The 20,444-nt window shown below is 45.6% G+C and overlaps 4 protein-coding genes across 13 annotated transcripts in view; 3 read left to right on the top strand and 1 right to left on the bottom strand.

Annotated features, from left to right (window-relative positions):
- LOC117650265 (pneumococcal serine-rich repeat protein) overlaps window positions 1–3,424 on the top strand; it is a 39,551-nt gene extending 36,127 nt beyond the window's left edge. For all 8 annotated transcript variants that reach the window (XM_034393545.1, XM_034393546.1, XM_034393547.1 and 5 more), the window contains 2 exons: window positions 42–242; window positions 328–3,424. In XM_034393545.1, coding sequence (XP_034249436.1) covers window positions 42–242; window positions 328–824 — 698 coding nt within the window. In that variant the 3' untranslated portion in view covers window positions 825–3,424. The remainder of the gene's footprint in view (window positions 1–41; window positions 243–327) is intronic.
- Window positions 3,425–3,802: 378 nt separating this feature from the next.
- LOC117650268 (presenilin-1) overlaps window positions 3,803–20,444 on the bottom strand; it is a 78,089-nt gene continuing 61,447 nt past the window's right edge. Inside the window, exons 2-12 of one of the 2 annotated variants that reach the window (XM_034393554.1) lie at window positions 6,959–7,008; window positions 6,466–6,624; window positions 6,096–6,286; window positions 5,874–6,015; window positions 5,714–5,781; window positions 5,418–5,638; window positions 5,226–5,324; window positions 5,022–5,129; window positions 4,473–4,703; window positions 4,284–4,396; window positions 3,803–4,178 (exon numbers count right to left, since the gene is read on the bottom strand). In XM_034393554.1, coding sequence (XP_034249445.1) covers window positions 4,023–4,178; window positions 4,284–4,396; window positions 4,473–4,703; window positions 5,022–5,129; window positions 5,226–5,324; window positions 5,418–5,638; window positions 5,714–5,781; window positions 5,874–6,015; window positions 6,096–6,286; window positions 6,466–6,621 — 1,485 coding nt within the window. In that variant the 5' untranslated portion in view covers window positions 6,622–6,624; window positions 6,959–7,008 and the 3' untranslated portion in view covers window positions 3,803–4,022. Of the gene's footprint in view, window positions 4,179–4,283; window positions 4,397–4,472; window positions 4,704–5,021; window positions 5,130–5,225; window positions 5,325–5,417; window positions 5,639–5,713; window positions 5,782–5,873; window positions 6,016–6,095; window positions 6,287–6,465; window positions 6,625–6,958; window positions 7,101–20,444 lie in introns of those variants that run through there. The other variant, XM_034393555.1, reaches the window with a different exon arrangement.
- On the top strand, window positions 7,118–13,968 carry LOC117650266 (alpha-mannosidase 2). Of its 2 annotated transcripts, none has more exons than XM_034393550.1 (21): window positions 7,118–7,260; window positions 7,507–7,665; window positions 7,787–7,942; window positions 8,016–8,163; window positions 8,248–8,419; window positions 8,512–8,652; window positions 8,750–8,910; window positions 8,977–9,163; window positions 9,246–9,423; window positions 9,518–9,702; window positions 9,783–9,992; window positions 10,113–10,185; window positions 10,265–10,465; window positions 10,540–10,703; window positions 10,784–10,996; window positions 11,113–11,291; window positions 11,371–11,504; window positions 11,580–11,732; window positions 11,808–11,930; window positions 12,036–12,386; window positions 12,469–13,968. In XM_034393550.1, exons 2-21 carry the CDS (start codon window positions 7,528–7,530, stop codon window positions 12,616–12,618), a joined length of 3,417 nt encoding a protein of 1,138 aa, XP_034249441.1. In that variant the 5' UTR covers window positions 7,118–7,260; window positions 7,507–7,527; the 3' UTR covers window positions 12,619–13,968. The 2 variants fall into 2 exon arrangements, with proteins under 2 accessions (XP_034249441.1, XP_034249440.1); XM_034393549.1 differs by having other exon boundaries at window positions 7,167–7,302.
- LOC117650269 (extensin-2) overlaps window positions 17,685–20,444 on the top strand; it is a 38,350-nt gene continuing 35,590 nt past the window's right edge. The window contains 1 exon segment of the mRNA XM_034393556.1: window positions 17,685–17,970. Coding sequence (XP_034249447.1) covers window positions 17,944–17,970 — 27 coding nt within the window. The 5' untranslated portion in view covers window positions 17,685–17,943.

Raw genomic sequence — 20,444 nt, 5'->3', positions numbered from 1 at the left:
CTTGTTGTTGAAGGTTTGGCTAATAAAATCTTTCCCAATAGGTGCTGGACAGAGAGGACATGGGCCTCCCCCTTCATTAGCAGAGCAACTGAAACAAGTTTTAGCTGAACGAGAGCGCCGAATGTCAACAGGAGACCAAGCCAATGCATCCCGAGATGGCTCGTCCGAATTTATAGATCGAGATCCAGCAGACGCTTTAGCCGAGGAAATACGACAAGCTGTGAATGAAGCCAATGCTAGGGGTAAGTCAGTAAAATAGCTTCTTTTACGCTTAGTGTTTCTCTTGTCTATGTCATTCTTCAATGCTCTTTTTCCTTTTTGGTGCAGTTAAGAAAGCCCCTACTGGCCTCCTAACCACTCAAAGCTCCCAGTACCCATGGCAGTACCCAAGCTCTCCATCGTCAGTGTCTGTATCCTCACTGAGCAGTTTGAGTGCTGACCCAAGCCCCAGCAAGCCCACTCCTGCTGACTCTACAGAAGACCTGCTGCAGAGAAGAGGGTCTCATGTATGGCAAAATGTGCCAGTTACTGAATGGTCCAAAGAACAGGTATGCCAGTGGCTCCTTGCCCTGAGCCTTGAAAGCTGCATTCCTCGGTTTCTAGAACAAGGCATTGGAGGTGCTGCACTTCTGCAGCTAGAATCCAAGGATTTTAAGGCCCTTGGTGTGGGTGGGGAAGACAAAACTCGCTTGAAAAAGAAATTGAAAGATTTACGCCTAGCTGCAGAAAGGGAGCGCAAAACCTCAGAAAAAGAGAAAAAAGAGAGAGATCGTATGGTTCGCAAAGCAGAAAAGCTGGCTGAGAAAGCTAACAAACGTAAATAGTTCTGGAAAATTTTTTGCATGATTTCTCTACCAAATTTCATGATTTAGTGGTATCTCATATACGAACATGAAAACAATATTCTCAACATGTTGACAAGTGTATGCAACTGTTTGATGAGTCTTGTGTTGTTTCTATGTTTAAGAGTCTTCCTCAGAAGTGCCACATCCACCAAAAATTAAGCCTAATACACAATTTGCTTCCAGCAGTGGAAGTAACTTTTTTCTTATCATACCTAGAGAAGAGTGTACTTTAAGTTTTATTCTATGCAATTGTATAATTAGCTTATGGCACTAATATTAGGTACATAACTCTATTTTACTATCTGCTAGCAACCTGCAGAACCACTTTTCCCTGTTGGGCGTCTTACAAAGCAGGAGCATTCATTCCAAGAGTCGCTTAAATGGTGCCAACGTATCATTTTCCATTTGAGTCTTCATGAAGTGATTGTGACAACTTTCCATTTTGTGATATGCCTATTTTATGTCCAGAATCATTTACCAGTTAGCACAGGTTTTTTTGTTAATCCTTAAATCTTATTTGGGATGATAATAATTTACCCAAATAGCCATCTCCTCTTAGCAGTATTTGTTAAAGTTATTTTATTACCCTTGTTTGAGCTCAAAGAGACCTAGTGCAAAATTATCTGATGGTTGTTGCTTCATGGGACGCAGTGTTTAATGAAAGTGGCTGCGCAGGGAGTTGAACCCTGCTCCGTACTGAACTAATGTTTTGGTTGTGTAGAGAAAATGCTCATTTAAGTTAAGCATGATTCCAAAATGTGTGCACGTTTGTTGCACATTTCTGCTGTGTAGGAAAATTGTCAGTACTACTTGTAGGTTATACTGACCATAGAAAGTGACTTTATGTCAAATAGTATTTCTTGCCTCATGTGCTGTGTGGCAATTTGTTTTTCTAGTCATAATTATTTGGTGTATGGCATTTAATGCCAAAAGTAACAATGGAACATCATTCACATTTGACCTTGTAGAGATTGTACAAAACCTCCATTACCTGCCCAAGATTGTTCATCAGTTCTCATTATTTAACAAAATGTCAATAAAGGAAACACTATTGTACTTTCGATTTTAAAACCTACTTACAATTTATATCTCCTGATATATCATTTTATTTCATGATTTGATTTTATTTTAACGAATTTCATGCATACTTATGCTATATCAAGTGAACTATGCACCTCCTGAGATTTTTTATTTTCCCTCCGTTTGTGTGTTTTTCATAATTTGTCTGTTTCTGTGCTTAAGTGCAGCTTTTTTCAAAATATGTATTTTATTCATGGTGTCTTTATATTGTTCAATCATGATTATGTCTGTGATCTGGTGATTAGTAATTTTTTGTAACAATTGTGTATGGCATTTATTATTTATGTATTTTAAGTTAACCGATGTCACAAACGAAACCTTTTTAGTATTTTGCTATTGATCAACAAGTATGTTTGTTTCTTTTTGTTTATGTTGTACTCTGCTTTTTTTGGGAAATCATGTTTCCCCTTTCTGTACTTGTTTGTTAAAATCTTCCATACTCAATATTTTGTTTCTTAGTGATTCTGGCAGCTTACTCCAAATCTCATTGACTGATTTGATTTATCTCATGAGTGATGTGTCGTTTCTCCTGAAACTTGTTTCTCAAAATGGAACTTCATCAAGAAACTTAATTTGTGTGTGTTAATGACTCATTTTATGGTTGTGTTGTTTTGAATATTAATCATTATTGTTGTGTATTTGTGATTATAACGGTAGTCCGTATTAGGTATGTTGTGATTTTACTACTTAATGAAAGGCTTATGACATCTGGTTCAACTCAAAACTTGATATTAATTCATGTTTATTTCATAAACTATTTATCTTCTTTTGCACTGCCAAAATTATTTTCTTTGTTTCAATTGTTAATTATTATTGTTACTACAATGTCATTTTTCTGTAACAGTTCCTATCTGCTAAGAAATCCAATTTGATGGAGCATCTTGCTGTAGCCTTCAGTGTAGACCTAATTTGATCAGAATATCCTTCAAAATCTTAAGTGTGCAAGTGTTTTATATTTAAGGGTACGGTTCATCATTTGTTCATCTGCATTCATGTGTGATGTCACAATCATCTACAAACTCCTTTATGCTTCAGAAATTTGGCTTCTTGTGAGTCGTTCTCCTCCTTGCGGTCACTATGCCACAGACCAGAGAACATGATTGCAGCTCTTTCATCTGTGCCCTGTGCCTGCTGCCATTTTGACGGCACTGAAAAGTGCCACGTTCTCAGATTCTCTAGAAATGTTTGATTACGGAATACGCCATAGCTTTTTGTTTATAAACTTCTGTAGTTATTTTGTATATTGTGACATGTATGCCTGTATATGTTGTTGTTTCATTTTACTGTTGTTTCCTTGTTTGTCATTATTGTTGATATTGCAAGCCTAACTTATTATAACTCATGTGTACTCCTGAATTGTGGAAGCATTTGTAGTATTAACATTGTCACATGTATTTAATGTATGTTTGTACTGTTTGGTTGGATAATTGTGTGATATTACGTAGCTGATGGATGACAAAACAATTGTATTGGAGTGATATAAATTCAGTCCAAGAACCGAGCTGTCTCCTATTTTCCAACTACCCTCATTAGCTTGCGCCGGGAAGGTAGGCAACCTTCAACAAGCTTCACGGAAAAAGTCATTTTCCAACCAAATAGAGAGCAATTTTTATTAAACGTTATATATTTGTAACACATGTCATCCAAACGGCGCAAGCCTTTTGACAAAAGTGGTCAACCTCTTCAGATAAATCTGAAATTGATTGGGCCACCTGCTAGGGCCAATCCTTTCAAGATTGGTCAGCCCTACTACAAGGTGCCACGCCCGGGATTGTTGTTCTGGTCGTTTTGGTTCTCATTTCTTTATCCCTTCTGTGTAACAGCGCCCGGAAGGTAGTCCGCCGCTTTGACATGGGTAGAGAGAATACCATCAAAGATAGAGATTAAATAGTAAATTTTATTGGGGTAGTCAAGTTATAATTGTTAAATCTCATTCTTATTTTGTGTTTAACATTTTGGTTGCTTAAATTATTATTAAGTCAAGTTTTTGGAGTCAAGGAAAAGATTACAGTATTCTTTGGCCAGCAGATACAAAGACCAGTATTTATAGAGGAGAAAATTACATTAAATAAAAAACAATAGAATGATTTAAGATGTTCAAATAAACACTTGATGGAAAGCAAGGTTGTCAGCAAATGGAGCAATAAGTAAATATGAAGCAAAATAAAAAATCAGTCCAAATGTGATAGATATGGGGAGAGCAGGGAGGGCTTTCTTCAAGACTGCCAGCAGGAGTAAAGTCAGGCATAATCCCTAAAAAAATAAAAATAGAAGAAAAATGTTCATGTTATGTTACATCAGAAAAATCCAAAACATTAAAAAGTACCAGAAAATGTGAAGTTGAACCCAAATACCTACAATTAGGATAGCCACAAAACAGGCAAAAGTCGTATTCCAATCTCCGTATGATGAAGCTTTGCCAACCAGCACACTGTAGAATATGAAATCTCCAAGGCCCAATTTGACACCACCTGAAATTCAAAGCCAATTTTGAGAATACCATGACATAATCAATGAGAAATTTGAAGTAAGCAAAAATCCACCTACGCTCTTCATCGTCCCGAATGCGGAATGGGGTGCGACCCGCTGCTTCTCGTCCCTGATCCTCTCCTGCCTGATCACCGCCTCCCAGGCCCAACTCATTAGCAACATCACTCTGGCGGTTTGTGGTTCTGGGACGTATCTGAACCTCTTCTTCTTCGATGGCTCTATGCCTGGCTGCTTCACGCTCTGTGGCTTCTTCCCTCCAAGAAGGCACAAAACCACTTTCAGCATCCCCTGCGTACACAAAGTCAAATGTCAGTCTCATTTAGTGTGTAAATGACTGTTGTTTTTGGCTATATCAAGTTAAGGAAATTCACACTTCACAATTCAGAATACACAGATAGGGCCGGGGGGTGAGGCGGGCAGTCTTCACAATTCACAGTTACCCACCTCACCCCTTACCCTATCTATCTATCTATCTATCTATTGTGTATTGTGAATTGTGAAGTGAGAATTCACTTAACTTGACATAGCCTTCGTAACTTTTTTTAAAATTTATTTTTTCTTGGCCAGCCCCTTTTTAAGAATTTTAAGAATTTACAAGTACATTACCTTGTTGGGTACTAGGCAGACTTTTACCTGGAGAATCCATTTGAGCTCCAGAGGATGAGGCAGTAGTCTCATTATTAGCAGTGCCTACTATATTGTACACAACAGTGGCTGTAAGAAAGAGTCACCATTAGCAAATATTTTTCAACATTTACTAATATAAATTAAATGGAAAAAAATTCTCAAAATGCTAGGGTAGGAACTTACAGGAATAAATGAGGGCAGGGAAAATGTTTTCATTTCTTTCTTGAGCAGTTTCCACTAAAATACGCAAAGGACCTTTGGGAGTTAGAACAGCCACTAAATCTGAAAAATACAAAAGCACACGCAAGATTGAGACCTAAACTCTTTAACAAGAAGATCGAAGAAGAAACTATTAGCTTGATGGAGAGAACTTACCCCAAATTGAAATGACACCCAAAACTACCCAAGTTGTCCACTCCGGTAAATATTTGATGAAAACCAAAGCCATCAACGCAGCGACAAAGATAAGGTAAGCCTGCTGGAGCCTGAGAGGTCCAACCCAATGGATGCAAATCATACCCATTACGCCAAAGTTCCAAAGAACAAGCACTGCTGTAATGTGATCCAGTGCAAGATTGTAAGCACGTAAACATTCCCTGTAAACAACATAAAAATAAGAAAAATATTGTGCTTCAGAGAGTGAATTACGAGAGAAATGTTGGGCTACTCACTCCAGATACAAATAAGAAAAGATGAACAGCAAAATAAAAGATGACAAGATGAGCCAGCCATGAATCACCTAGAAATAACAGAAAATATAATAAGGCATCTGAGCTTAAGAGTTATAGATAGCAAAGTGTGAAATAAAAAACTAAATAAACAGTTGAGCACCATGTAGCAGCGATATTTGTAGAGGAGAATCAATGCAATTGTAAGAACAATGATGACCACCATGAGAATAGCAGAATTGGCAAGGGCATTCCACACTTTCGTGCTGGTAAGGGGACTTTTCTCATGAAATGGTGTGTAAACACTGGTAAACAAACAAAAATGAAAACACATTAAATTTCAATAATAGATGTACTCCAACATGACTTGAGATAGCAAACTTACAGGAAGACATCTTTCCTTGAATAGAATCCAATGGTACTCATTGTGGAGACCACAACAAGCATGCACAGTGATACGGGTACAAAGAGTTTTATGACATGTTGGGCACCATATCTGAGTTCCTCTTGGTCATTTAACCAATCCGCAGAGACGTCCCCACCTGGCCCTGGGACACTGCTTCCCCCCACTTCATTCTGGATCAGAAAGCATTCATAGATTATTCACCAGGTTTTTTCAAACGATTGCTGTCAAGTGAGGAGGACATTTGTGTTTACAACTTATGGCAGCAAAAGGGTGAGGCAACAAACAGGAAAAAAGTGTATAGTTTGAACAAAGAAGATTGTCATATAAGTAAAGAAAATAAAGTGAATACCAAAGCAGAGGGCTGGTCTGTTCTTGGCCGTTGGGCCCTTTCCTTCGGCCTCCTAGGATGACGGTCTGGAACCTCATCGGTGAGGTCTCCTCGCACCCTTGAATCATCCACGTGCCCGTCCATGAGTCCAGTTGCCTCACTTACGAACCCCGACATTCACTGAAGGCATAGCACAGAACAACTTGTTAGAAAGTGGCTTAAAGATTGAAATTCAGTCAACTACCACAACTTAATGCAATGCACAAGAGCACAATAACTACACAAAAAAATTAAAAAACAATACCGCAAAGTTAAAGTTAAGTTCAACACACTGAGGGATACATACAGACACATACAGATATAAAAACATTGATAAAGAGCACTAGTACAAAAAAGGCCATTGACAGTGACAGGAGCCGCCACAATTTTTAGGTTACAAAAATGAAACGAAACTCTTCCAGAGGAGTCGATCATGTAGGTCTCAGATAACATTCAAGAAAATCTTCTGGCTTACCAGCGCTATTAAATGTGGAATACCATCACTAAATTAAAGGAGAAGCCTAAGCCTATTTATTTACACACATACACACAACACCCACACATAGGGTTTCTCGAAGGCCCGCCAGAGCGCAGCACCGTCGACCGCTGCCGCTTTGCCTTCGAACCCCTACAATCACATTTAAAACAGAACAGTGTCAAAATTATTTCATTTCTTCCATATCTCTCCATGTATAGTTACATAATATATTTTGAGATTGGTAGATTTTTTTCTTAGTGACAGTGATAACTTGGTTTATTAGCTCTGCTCTGTGTTGTGTAAGCATAACCTAACTTCGGCGTCTGCTATAAGTCCTATTTGTAAGAATACTTTCTATGTTTGAACTTCTTTTTAACAATATTGTGTCGTGATACGACTAGTTTCTGCCCCGATGTTCATTATGTTTTATTTATGACCTTTGCGTGGATATAGTGGATTTTCTCCTTGAAATATTAGAGCTTCATGTCATGTAATTTATGTTCTATTGATTGACTTTTGATACTGAGGAAACACTTCGTTTCCAGGACGTTTGTATCTAGGTCAAAATGCGAGTCAGAGTAAGACGAAAAGCGGCTTTGGTCGCCTCAGCTTTGTTTCTGGGATGCTGCTTTGTTATTTACTTAATAATTGAAATGACAATGCTGCCGCACCATGATGACCCAACGTCTCCTCAATCTGAGCAGGTACTGAGATAAAAAGTTGAGGTTTAAATTTGGTTGTGTATTTTAAGCTGTGCCCATTAGATCAACTTTTAAAATTCTTTTTACTGCAGTTTCTATGTTTTAAACCATTTTTGTGTTTCAGTATTTGAGAGTCGGTGAAAATTACAAAACCGTGGACAGATCAGTGGATAATATTTATCATGCTCCACATAATGTGTCTTTTGCCCTGCAGTCAGCTCATTGGTCACCACAACTTGAAAACTGTCCTGCTCTCAGTACTCCAAATGCTGACATTCAGGTATTCCTAAAATTGTTCGCATATCTTGCTTTGTTTGATCAGTAAACTGAGTTTGAGTTGATTTGGTCTTTAGATGTATGAAATGTACAACCAGTTGAAGTTTGACAATATTGATGGGGGAGTGTGGAAGCAAGGATGGAATATTGGATACTCAGCAGATCAGTGGACTTCAAGAAGGAAACTGCGGATTTTCGTTGTACCTCATTCACACAATGACCCAGGTTAGATATAATAAAATTTTGCACCTTCTCTGAGATATTAGCTCACTTTATCATTCAATAATAATGGTGTGTTCATTTTTGTAGGTTGGCTGAAGACATTTGAGGATTATTATCAGTCACAAACAAAGCACATCCTCAATAATATGGTTACAAAATTATATGAGGACTCGAAAAGAAAATTTATTTGGGCTGAAATTTCATTCTTTGCTATGTGGTGGGAAGGAACGAGTGAAGAGCAACGGGTCAAAGTGAAACGGTTTGTTTCCTTATGTAAAGTAAAGGAAAGGAGATCCTTACCTTGCCCTTTGACATTACCAATTTTTAACGTTTTTGTGCTTTATTATCCAGATTTGTGCAGAGTGGTCAATTAGAATTCGTCACTGGTGGTTGGGTAATGAATGATGAAGCAAATACACATTATTTTAATATGCTGACTCAATTAACAGAGGGCCATCTTTGGCTTCTCAAAAACCTCGGGGTAACACCAAAGTATGATGAGCCCTTTCTTCCTTTCTTTCTGTAAGATTGTGCCATTTTGGCCTGTGACTTTATTCCAAAACCTTGTTTTGCCATTGTTTATTTGTAGGAATAGCTGGTCCATCGATCCATTTGGTTTGAGTTCTTCAATGGCCTTTCTTGTGCAGAGAGCGGGCATGCAGAACATGCTTATTCAGCGAGTGCACTATTCTGTCAAGAAAGCATTAGCAAAGAATCGACAACTGGAATTCAGATGGAGACAGCCTTGGGGTATGCTTGCGTATTCCTTAAGGTACTGCCTTTACTATTCTCTCTCTTAAAATATATCATTTGCAGATACTGCTGGCACACTTGACATTTTTACCCATATGATGCCCTTTTATTCATATGATGTACCACATACTTGTGGACCTGACCCAAAAATATGTTGCCAATTTGATTTCAAGCGTCTTCCTGGCTATGGTCTTTCGTGTCCTTGGAAAGCACCACCTAAAATCATAACAAAAGGCAATGTAGCTGAAAGGTACTGCTCTCTGTTTTTGCCTTATAATGATTCAAATTTTCATCTTACTCCAGGTATTGTTTATTTCACTATTTGCTTTCAGAGCTGAACTTCTTTTGGACCAATATTCTAAAAAAGCACAGCTGTATCAAACCAATGTGCTCTTAGTTCCTCTTGGAGATGATTTTCGCTATGACCATCTTTCAGAGTGGGATCATCAGTTTGATAATTACCAAAAGATTTTTGATCACCTAAACAGCAAACCCAAATATCATGTTGAGGTACCTTCATTTAATGGCATATGGAAAACTGCATTGTATATTATAACAATATTATAAGAAGTGTAACTTCTCTCTTCTTGCAACTTGCTTCCAGGCTAAGTTTGGAACTCTTGATGACTATTTTCAAGCAGTGAGAGAGGAAAGATCACAATCAGGTTTCCCATCACTAACTGGGGACTTCTTCACTTATGCAGATCGTGATGATCACTATTGGAGTGGTTATTACACATCTAGACCGTTTTACAAACGCATGGACAGATTAGCAATGAATTATTTGAGGTTTGTATTCTTTTCTGTTATTTTCTTGTATTGCTACATGGAAATCACTCTTGTTTAATCTGATTGTTTCCTTCCTTTAGGAGCGCTGAAATGATTTTTACTCTAGCTTGGAGTGAACAATTACAAACTAATATTCCAGCCGTTAACTCTGTCCATTCATGGCTCTTGACTCCTCGTTCAGCTCTACTTCAAAGATTAGAAGAAGCGAGAAGGCAAATAAGCTTATTTCAGCATCATGATGGTATCACAGGAACTGCAAAAGATTTTGTCGTTGAGGACTACGCCAGAAAGTATGTAGCTGAGCTGGGTTTTTTTCCCCCTTTGTCCCAATGTTTACCTGATTTTTTTTTTTAAATATTGAAGTTACATCGTACAGTTACTCAAGAAATAGATTTTTCTATTATTTTCAGGTTATATCATTCTATTTTGGGATGCCAACATGTCATTCAAATGAGTGCCTATGCATTGCTTGCACCCCGAAATGTGAGTGCCAGGCTGAGTGTCACTGTTGTGTTGTTGTTGCGTTTGCTAACCCTGGCAATTAACATTTTTGCTTTCTCAGGAACAAGCTGTGCCCGAAACTGATACAGTCTTTTTTAATGTGGATGATGTGTGGCAAGATCATCACAGCTTGCCTGATAGGGTTTCTGTAACACTTGGTGCTCATTTGGAGGTTGATTCACGTCGTATTGTTGTGTTCAACTCTCTTTCATGGAAACGACAAGAAGTTGTGTACCTTCAAGTTTCTACTCCTCATGTGAAGGTTAATTACATTCCTCCTGATATTTTCTAGTATTTTAAATTGCACCACTCATAATGTGTTCTGCTTTATTTCAGATTACTGACCACAGTGGAAATGTGATAAAATCACAAACTAGTCCCATCTTTCAACCTGCAGGCATTTCTGAATCAAGTTTTGAAGTTGCCTTCATCACAGATCTTAAACCATTGTCCATTACAACTTACACAGTTTCTTTATCAGAACCAAATGACAAATTTGGGTATGTCTGTCACAAAAGTAATGCACCATACTTTTTCTCAGAGAGTCTTTGATCTTAAGACAATCCTTGTGTACTTTCAGAAATAATCACTTTGCATCTGTGCGCATAATGAATGCTATGAATCAAGTGAGGAATGTGAATGATATTTTTAAATCCAAGCTAGAGCCTGATTCAAGAGAATTTAAAGTAAGAAATGACAAAGTGTCTGTAGCATTTAACTCTTATGGTCTCTTGAAAGCTGTTACTGATCATACAACTGATCACACGTCACCAGTTCACCTTGACTTTGCCAAGTAAGGATATGTTTTGGAAATAAAAAATACATTACACTGATCATCACCCAAAAACTGTATCATTATCATTACTGTTGTAACTTTTAGTATAACTTTAAACTGTCACTTCTGTTTAGATACGGAGCCCGTCTTGGATCAGAACGGAGTGGAGCATACCTTTTCTTGCCTGATAAGGAGGCCCAAGTTCTGTCTTTGGATAGACCTCTTATTAAGGTCATTGAGGGGCCTATCTACAATCGAGTGGAAGTTGATCTGCCTGGTGTCGTTCACTCAGTCACCTTGCTTAATAGCCCAGGTGAATTTCATTCTATTTAGTTATAAAGTAGTATTTTTTTTAAATCAAAATTAGACCTTACTGTCAAATTTCATTTTAGGTGTCGATTCTGCCGGCCTGGAAATTATTAACAAAATTGACATAACTCAATTTGCAAATTTTGAGATGGTGATGCGTGTATCATCAAATGTTCGCAGTCAGGATGAATTTTTCACTGACCTGAATGGATTACAGGTAAACTGGAATTTCAGTTTCTGTATAAATTGATATGGATTTTTTTGTAACTTTTAACATTTTAACTTTCCTAAGATTGTGAAAAGAAAACGATTGGCACAACTCCCTCTTCAGGGGAACTATTATCCACTCCCAAGCCAAATTTTCATCCAAGATGAACAAATGCGTCTGACTTTGTTGTCATCTCAGCCTCTGGGCACTGCTTCTCTTAAAGAGGGTCAGATTGAGGTATATTATTGTTCTAAAATGTTGTCCATAAGATCTTCTCCTGTACAATTTTTTGTCATGATAAACTTTCTGCAGGTTATGCAAGATAGAAAACTCATGCAAGATGACAACAGAGGACTTGGCCAAGGTGTGGAAGATAACAGAGTAACTCGTACTAAATTTAGACTGCTCTTAGAAGCAGTTGTGCCTGGCTGTGCAGTAAGTAACCTTTTTGACTTTTAAGCCACTTTTTATTCATTTCTTTTTCCTCTTCAAATTATGACATCAAAACCATTATGTCATTGTTGTTTTACTAATTTACAGGTCAACAATGCAGTTGTGCCCACTCCATCATTGACTGCACACCTGGCACTTCAGTCTATGCTGCATCCTTTGCACAAACTGACATGGCGTGAAAATACTTCACCCAAATTAAGTTTAAGTTACTCTCCCGTAAGCCAAGTAAGATCACCAGATTTGGATATTCATATTGTTTCTTTGCGTTCCATCACAACTCTTCCTAGCCCCACTGGCCCTGGGACTTCTGTAAACAAGTCAGATCAGGCAGTAACAGGTGGACTAGTTTTGCATAGACTCTTGATTGACCGCTGCTTCCCACTACCTTCAAATTTCCATGAACCCAAAATATGTCAGCCTGGTGATTCATGTGGAAGAGTAAGTATGCTACAGTATTTCCACCTCAAACTTTATTGTAGGAAATGTCCAGAGTTAATGACTGTTTTTCTTACATTTACAGTTTCTTCTAAGTGATCTCTTTCCTAACCATTTTGGACAATGGATGCAGCCAGCCTCTTTGTCTTTCCTTCACACTAGTCCACCTCAGGAGCGTAATCAGCCTCAACCACTCTGTGCTATGGACATGCGAGCCTTCCTTCTGTCAAAGTGACATGGAAAAAGGTGAATAGTCACCGCCACTGACAAACTAACTGAAATGTGAGAACTTCATTTTTATTTGTTTCTATCTGTAACTTGATACATAGTTACATCTTTCACTCATCAGAAATAATTTTATCTATATTGATTTAAGTGGCCAGTTACATTTTTCACCAAGTAGACATTAGTGAATGCTTCATGCCTTATGTTGATTGAATTGACTGAAGAAGGGGAAAAGGGGGAGATGTAGAAATTAAGGTACCATTACCATTTGACTATTAGGTAAATTTTTATACTTTTCCCATAGGTGGAAAACAGGTGAACATTAGGTAGTTTGCACTTTATGCAAATCTCTCCACCTATGGTTCTGTTTCTGTTCCTAGTCATAAAAAAAAGTGGTGTATGACTTTGCTTTCATGCAACCACAGTCTTCCTACCTTTTCAACTCAACCTTGTGTTTGGCGTTGACCTCTGTGTATATATAATTATGTAATTGACTGCTTCAGAGGCTCTTGCTAGGGAACTTATTTTTAAACTTGTCACACATTATACTAATGTCAACTTTACTGTTAAAATACAAATGATATTGTGTGAGTGTTTCACTACATAGCAAAGATTTTGTGAGTTTCATGTTTCTCATGTCACATGCGTTCACTCCTATGCTTTATTTATTATTGACTGTTTGACTGTGATGTGTTGTTAAGTAGGTAGTTTTATGTTTTAGTAGTGAGTATTTGACGATCAATAAAAAATTATGGGAAAGACCACTCTGCAGGAAAGCATAGGCATTTGTTACCGCGGATGTTTTGTAATAATTACATTTTAATATTTCTACAATACTTTTCTCAGTATTTTTTTTAGCCATGCGGGAAAGTAGGATTTTATCTGTAAGGTCCATAGTTCTTTGGATTATATTTTTATGAGGTCATGTGGTGATGAAACATAAGAATTGTATCAACTGTTGTCACAGGGAAAAAAAAACCACAACATAAGTGATATTTGATATTATTGTGTATATCCTACTGTATCCATCATTCAATGTGATATTATTTTCTTTCTTGTTTTTGATAAGAGAGCACATTTTTTTTTTGTTTCTGAGGTTCAGTGGTGAAGAAGGGTGTCTGTGACTGTAAGATAAAGAAAATAATGGAAGGATGTTCAATATGATATTTGAAGTTTATAATTCTGTTATAGCATTAAGCTCCTGAAGAGATTCTGAATTTCATTTAGCTTTCTTCATTCAGTGCTGAACCTATTTGTTTCTAGAGTATTCAGTATTTTTTTGTTGGCTTATACCTTATTTTAACCTCATTGTGTTGGATATCAAATTTAACAGTGTCTTCATAAAGGAACGTTCAAATGTTGTTTGTTTATTTTTCCACTCATGGTCAGTTTGTAATTTTTGTAATGATTTTAAGTTAAATTACCTGTTTTATTTTTGCTGTTCCATTTTCTTTTCTTAATAAAACGAAATACATTGTATGTTCATGATTTGACTCAATTTTTCCAAGCGTACGGAACACACAAAACTGCCTCTGCCTTTGGCTGGGTGTCTGCTCACAAAAATTTTATGCTGTTGCTGTTCTAGCGGCCCAAGCCGCAAGCTACCAATCACGCAGTAACGTAGCACGCTGACAATGTAACTTACCTATCTGCCAGTCTGCCTTACCGCGCGGCCGGGCAGCCGGGCATGCCAGTAGTTCAGTCGAGATCCAGTCCGCCTCTGCATCCTGCAGCCTTTTTTTTCCTCCCTCCCCCAAGCAGCCAAGCAGTGGCCCCCTGTGGCCTCCGAGGACTCACCTACACGATTCCCCATCGCCGAGGTCGGAACGGTTGGGCCTGGGGGATCGCGGAGCGGGAGGGGGGACTCTGGACACGCCAAAAGCCACCACGCTCGGCCCGGCCGTCCTGGCAGAGCAACATTTTTCGGTGACAGCGGCCTGAAAATTGAGCGATAGTTGCTGCTTGCCCGCGCGACTCCACCCACACAGAAACGCACAAGGGTCGCGGCTCGGCAGTCGTCCAGTTGGAATCCCTTGCGTCCAAAGATTGAGATGGTCCTCGCCGCGTCGCGCCAAAAACGGAAACCGATCCGATGGGCTGAACGAGATGGGGAGGGGGAAGGGGGTGGGGACGGGTCTCCGATTTACGCCCGTGTTGGCGGGGCGGGGCGGGGCCGGCGGGGCGGCCGGCCGTCCCGGAGGGTATCGGCGCCATAAAGTGCGTGGGCAAGGCCGTCACCAGCCTCCAGCCGGACTGCAATGCACGCGGCGCGGGGCACGGCACGGCGGCACCGCGGCACGCACTCAGCCATCCCGCATCCCGCGGCTGTACCGACCGACCACGCGCGGCCTGCACTTTATATTTGTTTGTTTGCTTGTGTTGCGCCTTGGTGGTAAAAGAAAAACAAACTTTCGGCCTGGATGTTGTAGGCAGTTGTAGGTGTCCCCCTCAGGGAAGTCATGGGGGTCATTGCACTCCGCCGAGGGCCCCGCCGTGGTGAGGGCGCTACGCGGCGCGCTACGCGAATAGAGACCTAGAGTGACTCTAGAGACTTAGAGTCACTCTAGGTCTCTATATGCGAAGGGTCGCTGCGCTGAGGGCGGCGATGCGGAGCGCGGATCAGAGCGGCCCGGGCTTCTGCCACAGCAAGATTAGAGTCCTGAATCAGTCGCAACGGACTATAGGCCAGATCGTCCAGATCCGCCTCTCCTCTTCCTCACCGCAGGCGGAGGCAGAAGGAAGCCGAGAGAAGTCGCGAACGCCCTGTCGCTGGAGCGCGAGTCCTGGAGGACTCCTTGGAGAGGGCGTTGACAGGGACCGGTGGGCTGGGCTCCGGGCGATGCCAATTTTCGGCAGCCTCAGCCTCCTCGCCTCACCGCGGTCGGGACGGTCGGGACCGCAGCGCCGAGCTGGGCGGGGCCGTCCGGTCCGCGCGTCCTCCGCACCGCTCCGCACTTGGCCGGCGCGCCGCTCGCCACGGCGGCACGCCACGGCGCGTCACTGCGTTGGGCGGCTCCAGAAATCGGCCTTTAAGGATCATGCCATTCGTCATGGCATGGCGCGAGGTGGGCGTGTTTGGGTCGAGCATCGTCCGCCTTGTCGCCGTGTCGCAACGGGCGGCGGGGCGCACCGGTGTGGCGCCGGCCAGGGCGACACCGCGGGAAGGGAAGGGGGAAGGGAAGGGAAGGCGTACCCCGGCAGCGGTAACGTCCACGCGTCCGCGCCGAGGTCGAGTTCAAGAGCGCTTCAGGAGCACCGTTCCGGTGGAATCAGTGGGCCGGACCCGCGCAGCCGCCCGCCCGACAGCCCGATAGGCAAGAGGCAAGCCACCAGGGACAATACACTGCCCACCGAATGGGCCGCAGCCCCGGCAGCCCAGCAGCCCCCGCAGCCCCCGCACACCGCACGCGGAAACTCACGACGCGACCATGGTCGATTTTGGTCACTGTGGCCGAAGAAGAGCCTCGTTCAGCAGTGAAGGGCCTCCAGAGTATTTCCTTCCAAAATCACGGGCAGTCCGCGAGGTCCTGACAACATACAACATGCGTCTGCTCATCGAAACGACTTATGCCTGTAGCACAGTAGCACGTGGAGGTGGAAGAAAGAGAGCGAACTCTGTGGGCCCGACAAAACCCGCGTTGATTTGGTGACTGCGTACTCGAAACAAATCGTTGCTTAACCTAATAACCAGCTAGTGTAGTTTAATGCACACGAACACATCGCGTTCTTTGGCACAGCAAAGTGCACCAACGCCCCCAAAACCATCGACCCAAAAAATCCTAAATCCAGAGTCCGAAATGGGGTTGGCTGCTTTGTGTTGGTGTAATGCGTATGCACGTGCCTTGCCAAAGACGCCGAGCCCGCCGCTTGGAGCCGCTTGGAGCCGCGTGGGGTGCGGTGCGGTCATTCCCGAGCCACGGCAGGCCGGGGCAGGCCGGGGCAGGGTCAGCGTTTATTGTGAGCATGACCCACAGATGTCATGGTGTGTGCCTGTGTGTGTGCGCGCGCGTGTGTGTCTGTGCGAGGAGCGTATTTCACTGCGTAAAGGCACGCCCTGACACGACGCGCACTCCCACGTGGGGACAACGCTGCAGACATCGACGCCGGACCGCGAGCGACCGCGGCACCGCGCAGCACCGCGCAGCAATCTCGGCAGCACTGCAATCCGACGGAAAAGAAAATAACGTTCTCACCAGTCGCAGCGCCTGGCGAGCGTCAGTTCAATACGCACGAAGAATCACTCCAAACCTCAAAAATAATCGGTTTTCAAAGTTCTATGGTGAACAACTCCAATTTCAGCGCAGCGCGTCTGTGAGCGCCAGAGTGGGCCGCAAAGCCACGGGTGCCTGCGCGGCGGGACTGCCTACCCGACACCCTGCAGGCGCTACAGGCACGCCACCCGCCAAGCGTGCCTGCGCGGCGGGACTGCCTACCCGACACCCTGCAGGCGCTACAGGCACGCCACCCGCCAAGCGTGCCTGCGCGGCGGGACTGCCTACCCGACACCCTGCAGGCGCTACAGGCACGCCACCCGCCAAGCGTGCCTGCGCGGCGGGACTGCCTACCCGACACCCTGCAGGCGCTACAGGCCGCCAAGCGTGCCTGCGCGGCGGGACTGCCTACCCGACACCCTGCAGGCGCTACAGGCCGCCAAGCGTGTCCGCGCGGCGGGACAGCGCAGGAGGCTCAGGGGAGCTCCTGCACCATCACTGCACTATTCCACCCCGCACTGCTCGAGCTGCTGCTGACTGGTTTCGCATGAGTTGCTGAGGCTGAAATGCGAAGCGTTCGTTTGCTGTTCCCTTGGCACGATCTACGCCGATTTGACAGGCAAAGAGCGCGCGGGTGTGGCGCTGGGAGCGCGGCGTTCGCCGAGGCGTTGGCTAGCCGCTCGCCCCCACCGAGGCGCAGTGCGAAGCGGCGAAGCGGCCCGGGTCGCGCGCCGCCCCACCGCCGCCGCCGCTGCTGCCTCCCCCACGCTCCGCGCTCCGCCCCTGCAGCCTCCGCGGTGCTCGCGGTGCTCGCGGTGCTCCGCGGGGCCTGGCGGCCTGGCGGGGCGGCATTTCCGAACTGGCCGCTGAGCCTGGCTGTGCCCGCCGTGCCCCGCGGTCAACAAGTAGTGCGCTGTGCCGCCGAGCCGCGACGCCGTGCGCGAGTACGTGCCCTCCACGACAGTGACAGTGATCTTGACGTGAAGCAGCGTTGTGTCACCCAGTGTCACCTAGTGTCATCCAGTGTCACCCAGTGTCACCCAGTGTCACCCAGTGTCACCCAGTGTCACCCAGTGTCACCCAGTGCAGTGACAGGTCCATCGCGAGGAGCACGCGTCGCCACCATGCTGCCGTCGCTAGCCATCGTCCTGGTGAGTGCCTTCCCCTCGATACTAATGCGGAGTAGAAGGCAGGGATGAATTGGCCGTGTGGCGACGTCGTGCCGTCGCGCTTGTCGCGGACTGACTTGACCCTCGAACCGATGTCAGATCGACGGACGGGTGGATTGGTTGGACACTGCAATGGTGGGGCCTCGGGGCGCAGGGTCGGTGTCAACAAAGGGTGCTCGGCGACGCTGGGCTGCAGACGCTGCAGACGCTGCAGACGCTGCAGTGGCCGTGGCGTTGCCATGCCGCACGCCGCTGCTCTCTGCCTGCCTCTGCCACGCGGCTGTGCAGTCCGCGCAATCAGGGCCGGACGCGGCGGCGCATCGTGGCGCCCATTGATGCCGCCTCCTTCCTGTGAGGACATACGGGCCGGGCGGGCCGCTCCGGAACGCTCCCGGAAAGGCGAACCGTGGTGGACTGCATCTGGCTGGCGCGGGCTGGCGCGGGCTGGCGTCAGCCCAGCCCCCTCGCTTCGTCGCGCCTTTGTCGCCTTTGTCCCAAGAGGCTGCCATAGAAACGGCGAGCCACAAGTAGATCGGTGTGCTGCATAAAGTGGCTGGTCTCGCCACAGTTAAAAGCCGTTGGGTTGTAGGCTGTTTCGTGTCTGAAGGTATCGTCTGATCCAAAAGTTTGTGGTCCGCCCGGGTCATTCCCTGCGCCGCGTGCCGCTTGGGCCGCGCCGCGATTAGCGCCCTAATTAGAGCCGTGTAAGCTGGCGTGGCTGACGAGGCGGGCGGGGCGGGGCGAGATCATGTCATTACCAATTAGGCGCCCCGCCCCGCCCCGCCCCGCCCAAGGACGAAGAAAGGCCCCGGCGCGTCCCAGGAACAGCAAGCAGGCACTCGGAGTGTGAGCTGTGTCACGGCGCTGAGGCGCGCGCGGCGCTGATGTTGTACATGTGTACCGAGAGCGCTTGTCCCACCAGTTCCCGTCTTCCAAAGCCCTTCGATCTCGGCGTTCAAGCAAAAACAAAAAGGGTGGAGTTATTATTTATTTTGTATTTTTTCGTTTTGATGGGGGTTTGCAAACGCCGAACCTATCATTTTCGCGGAGACGGGCAGGATAGTCGGATGGCCACGAGGGCGGGAATGAAATTCCGACGCTGTAATTCCGCCGGTATTTCCATTTACAGTGTCAGAGGTGGCCCCTGTCCCGTCCGCCCTGGTCCGCCCTGACGCGGGCCTGTCTCGTTTTAATTTTGACCTCCCGCGACGCCTCGCGCTGATTGGTCCAGCGCGCCAATACGTGTGATTACTGCTTGGTTTGGCCGCGGCCGCGATGCCTGGGCTCGGCTGGGCCGGGCAGACCGGTGGGCAGACCGGCCTATCTCAAGCGGTAGATAAGAAAGATGCGTGGTCCTAGCGACTTGGGCAGGCTTTGGCCTGGCGGGCTGGCGGGTCACACGGCTAAACTCAAACTGGACAGTCCGCGAGGCTGAGGCCGCGGGGCCGTCAACGCGTCTGATTGACTCAGGCGAGTCGCCCCGCGACAAATTACACGCTTCTCTCTACGCGCGGCTCGGCGCGGCTCGGCGCGGCCGCCACGCCGCGATGCGGTGCGTGGCAGGATCGGAATCTAACCGGCATTAAAAATGGCACCCATGCAAACGGCTGGCTCAAAAACGAGCACCTTCAGTTGCTCTAGAGTATGCGTGATTTTCGGCTTTTACTCGATATACCGGATTCTGTTCCGGCTCCAGGAAATCGAGGGGCGTGTGCTGTCCGCGCCTCAAATTAAAACGTACCGGCGAAGGCGGTGCCATGGCGGCGCCGAGCAGGGAGAGCAGGTTGGCCCTTCTCTGCTTGTTATGACTCCATTACTCTGGCGTGGTCTTCGTCGTTAAGTCGGGCCTATCACTCACCGCGTCTCTAGTCTCCTCCCCGTCTCCACTTCGCCCGGGCCGCGATGCCGCGAGAGGAACAGCCCGGAAAACGCAATCGTAAACGGAAAAGTAAAGCAACGCGGACCGGTGGCGGCAGCCCGGCCCTGGGCCCGGCCGCCCTGGCTGCGTTGCTGCCTTGCTGCGATCGGCGAACTGGACCGCGAGCACATTCACATTAACCCGGTCCAATAAAAACCGCGAGCCGCCTGGAGGTCGAGATGTGGGTCTTGCGGAAGAATAGGGCGATGGACCGCTCGGCCGCTGTGGGGCATTGCCGCCGAAATACACCGCGGGGCGTGGCGGGGCGTGGCGTGGCCGGGCGTGGCGGGGCGTGGCGGGGCGGGGCGTGGCGGGCGGGGGCCTTACACAACGGAAACGCATGGAGCGATGTTACGTTCGGTGGAGGCCGCGCCGGGTCCACGACGGCCGGTCCACGCCGGGCCTAGAATGGGTGAAGCTGTCATCGCGGCCGTAAAAGCCCGTATTAGGATCGTCGCGTCCGCGCAAGGAAAGAAACACGACACTTTTTGCTCTCTTGTCTTTTTACTCTGTACCTCGCGGATTCCGGCGTGTGCTC

This window comes from Thrips palmi, unplaced genomic scaffold (assembly GCF_012932325.1).
Source record: "Thrips palmi isolate BJ-2018 unplaced genomic scaffold, TpBJ-2018v1 HiC_scaffold_5, whole genome shotgun sequence".
NCBI classification, from domain to species: Eukaryota; Metazoa; Arthropoda; class Insecta; order Thysanoptera; family Thripidae; genus Thrips; species Thrips palmi.
Note: the sequence above shows the minus strand (reverse complement) of the source record. Positions and strands in the feature narration are given on the sequence as shown.

Coding starts and splice junctions, on each gene's coding strand:
- LOC117650266 (XM_034393550.1), top strand. CDS start 7,528: ATGCGAGTCAGAGTAAGACGAAAAGCGGCTTTGGTCGCCTCAGCTTTG. Junction 8,164..8,247: donor TCATTCACACAATGACCCAG/GTTAGATATAAT, acceptor TCATTTTTGTAG/GTTGGCTGAAGACATTTGAG. Junction 8,420..8,511: donor CAACGGGTCAAAGTGAAACG/GTTTGTTTCCTT, acceptor TTTATTATCCAG/ATTTGTGCAGAGTGGTCAAT.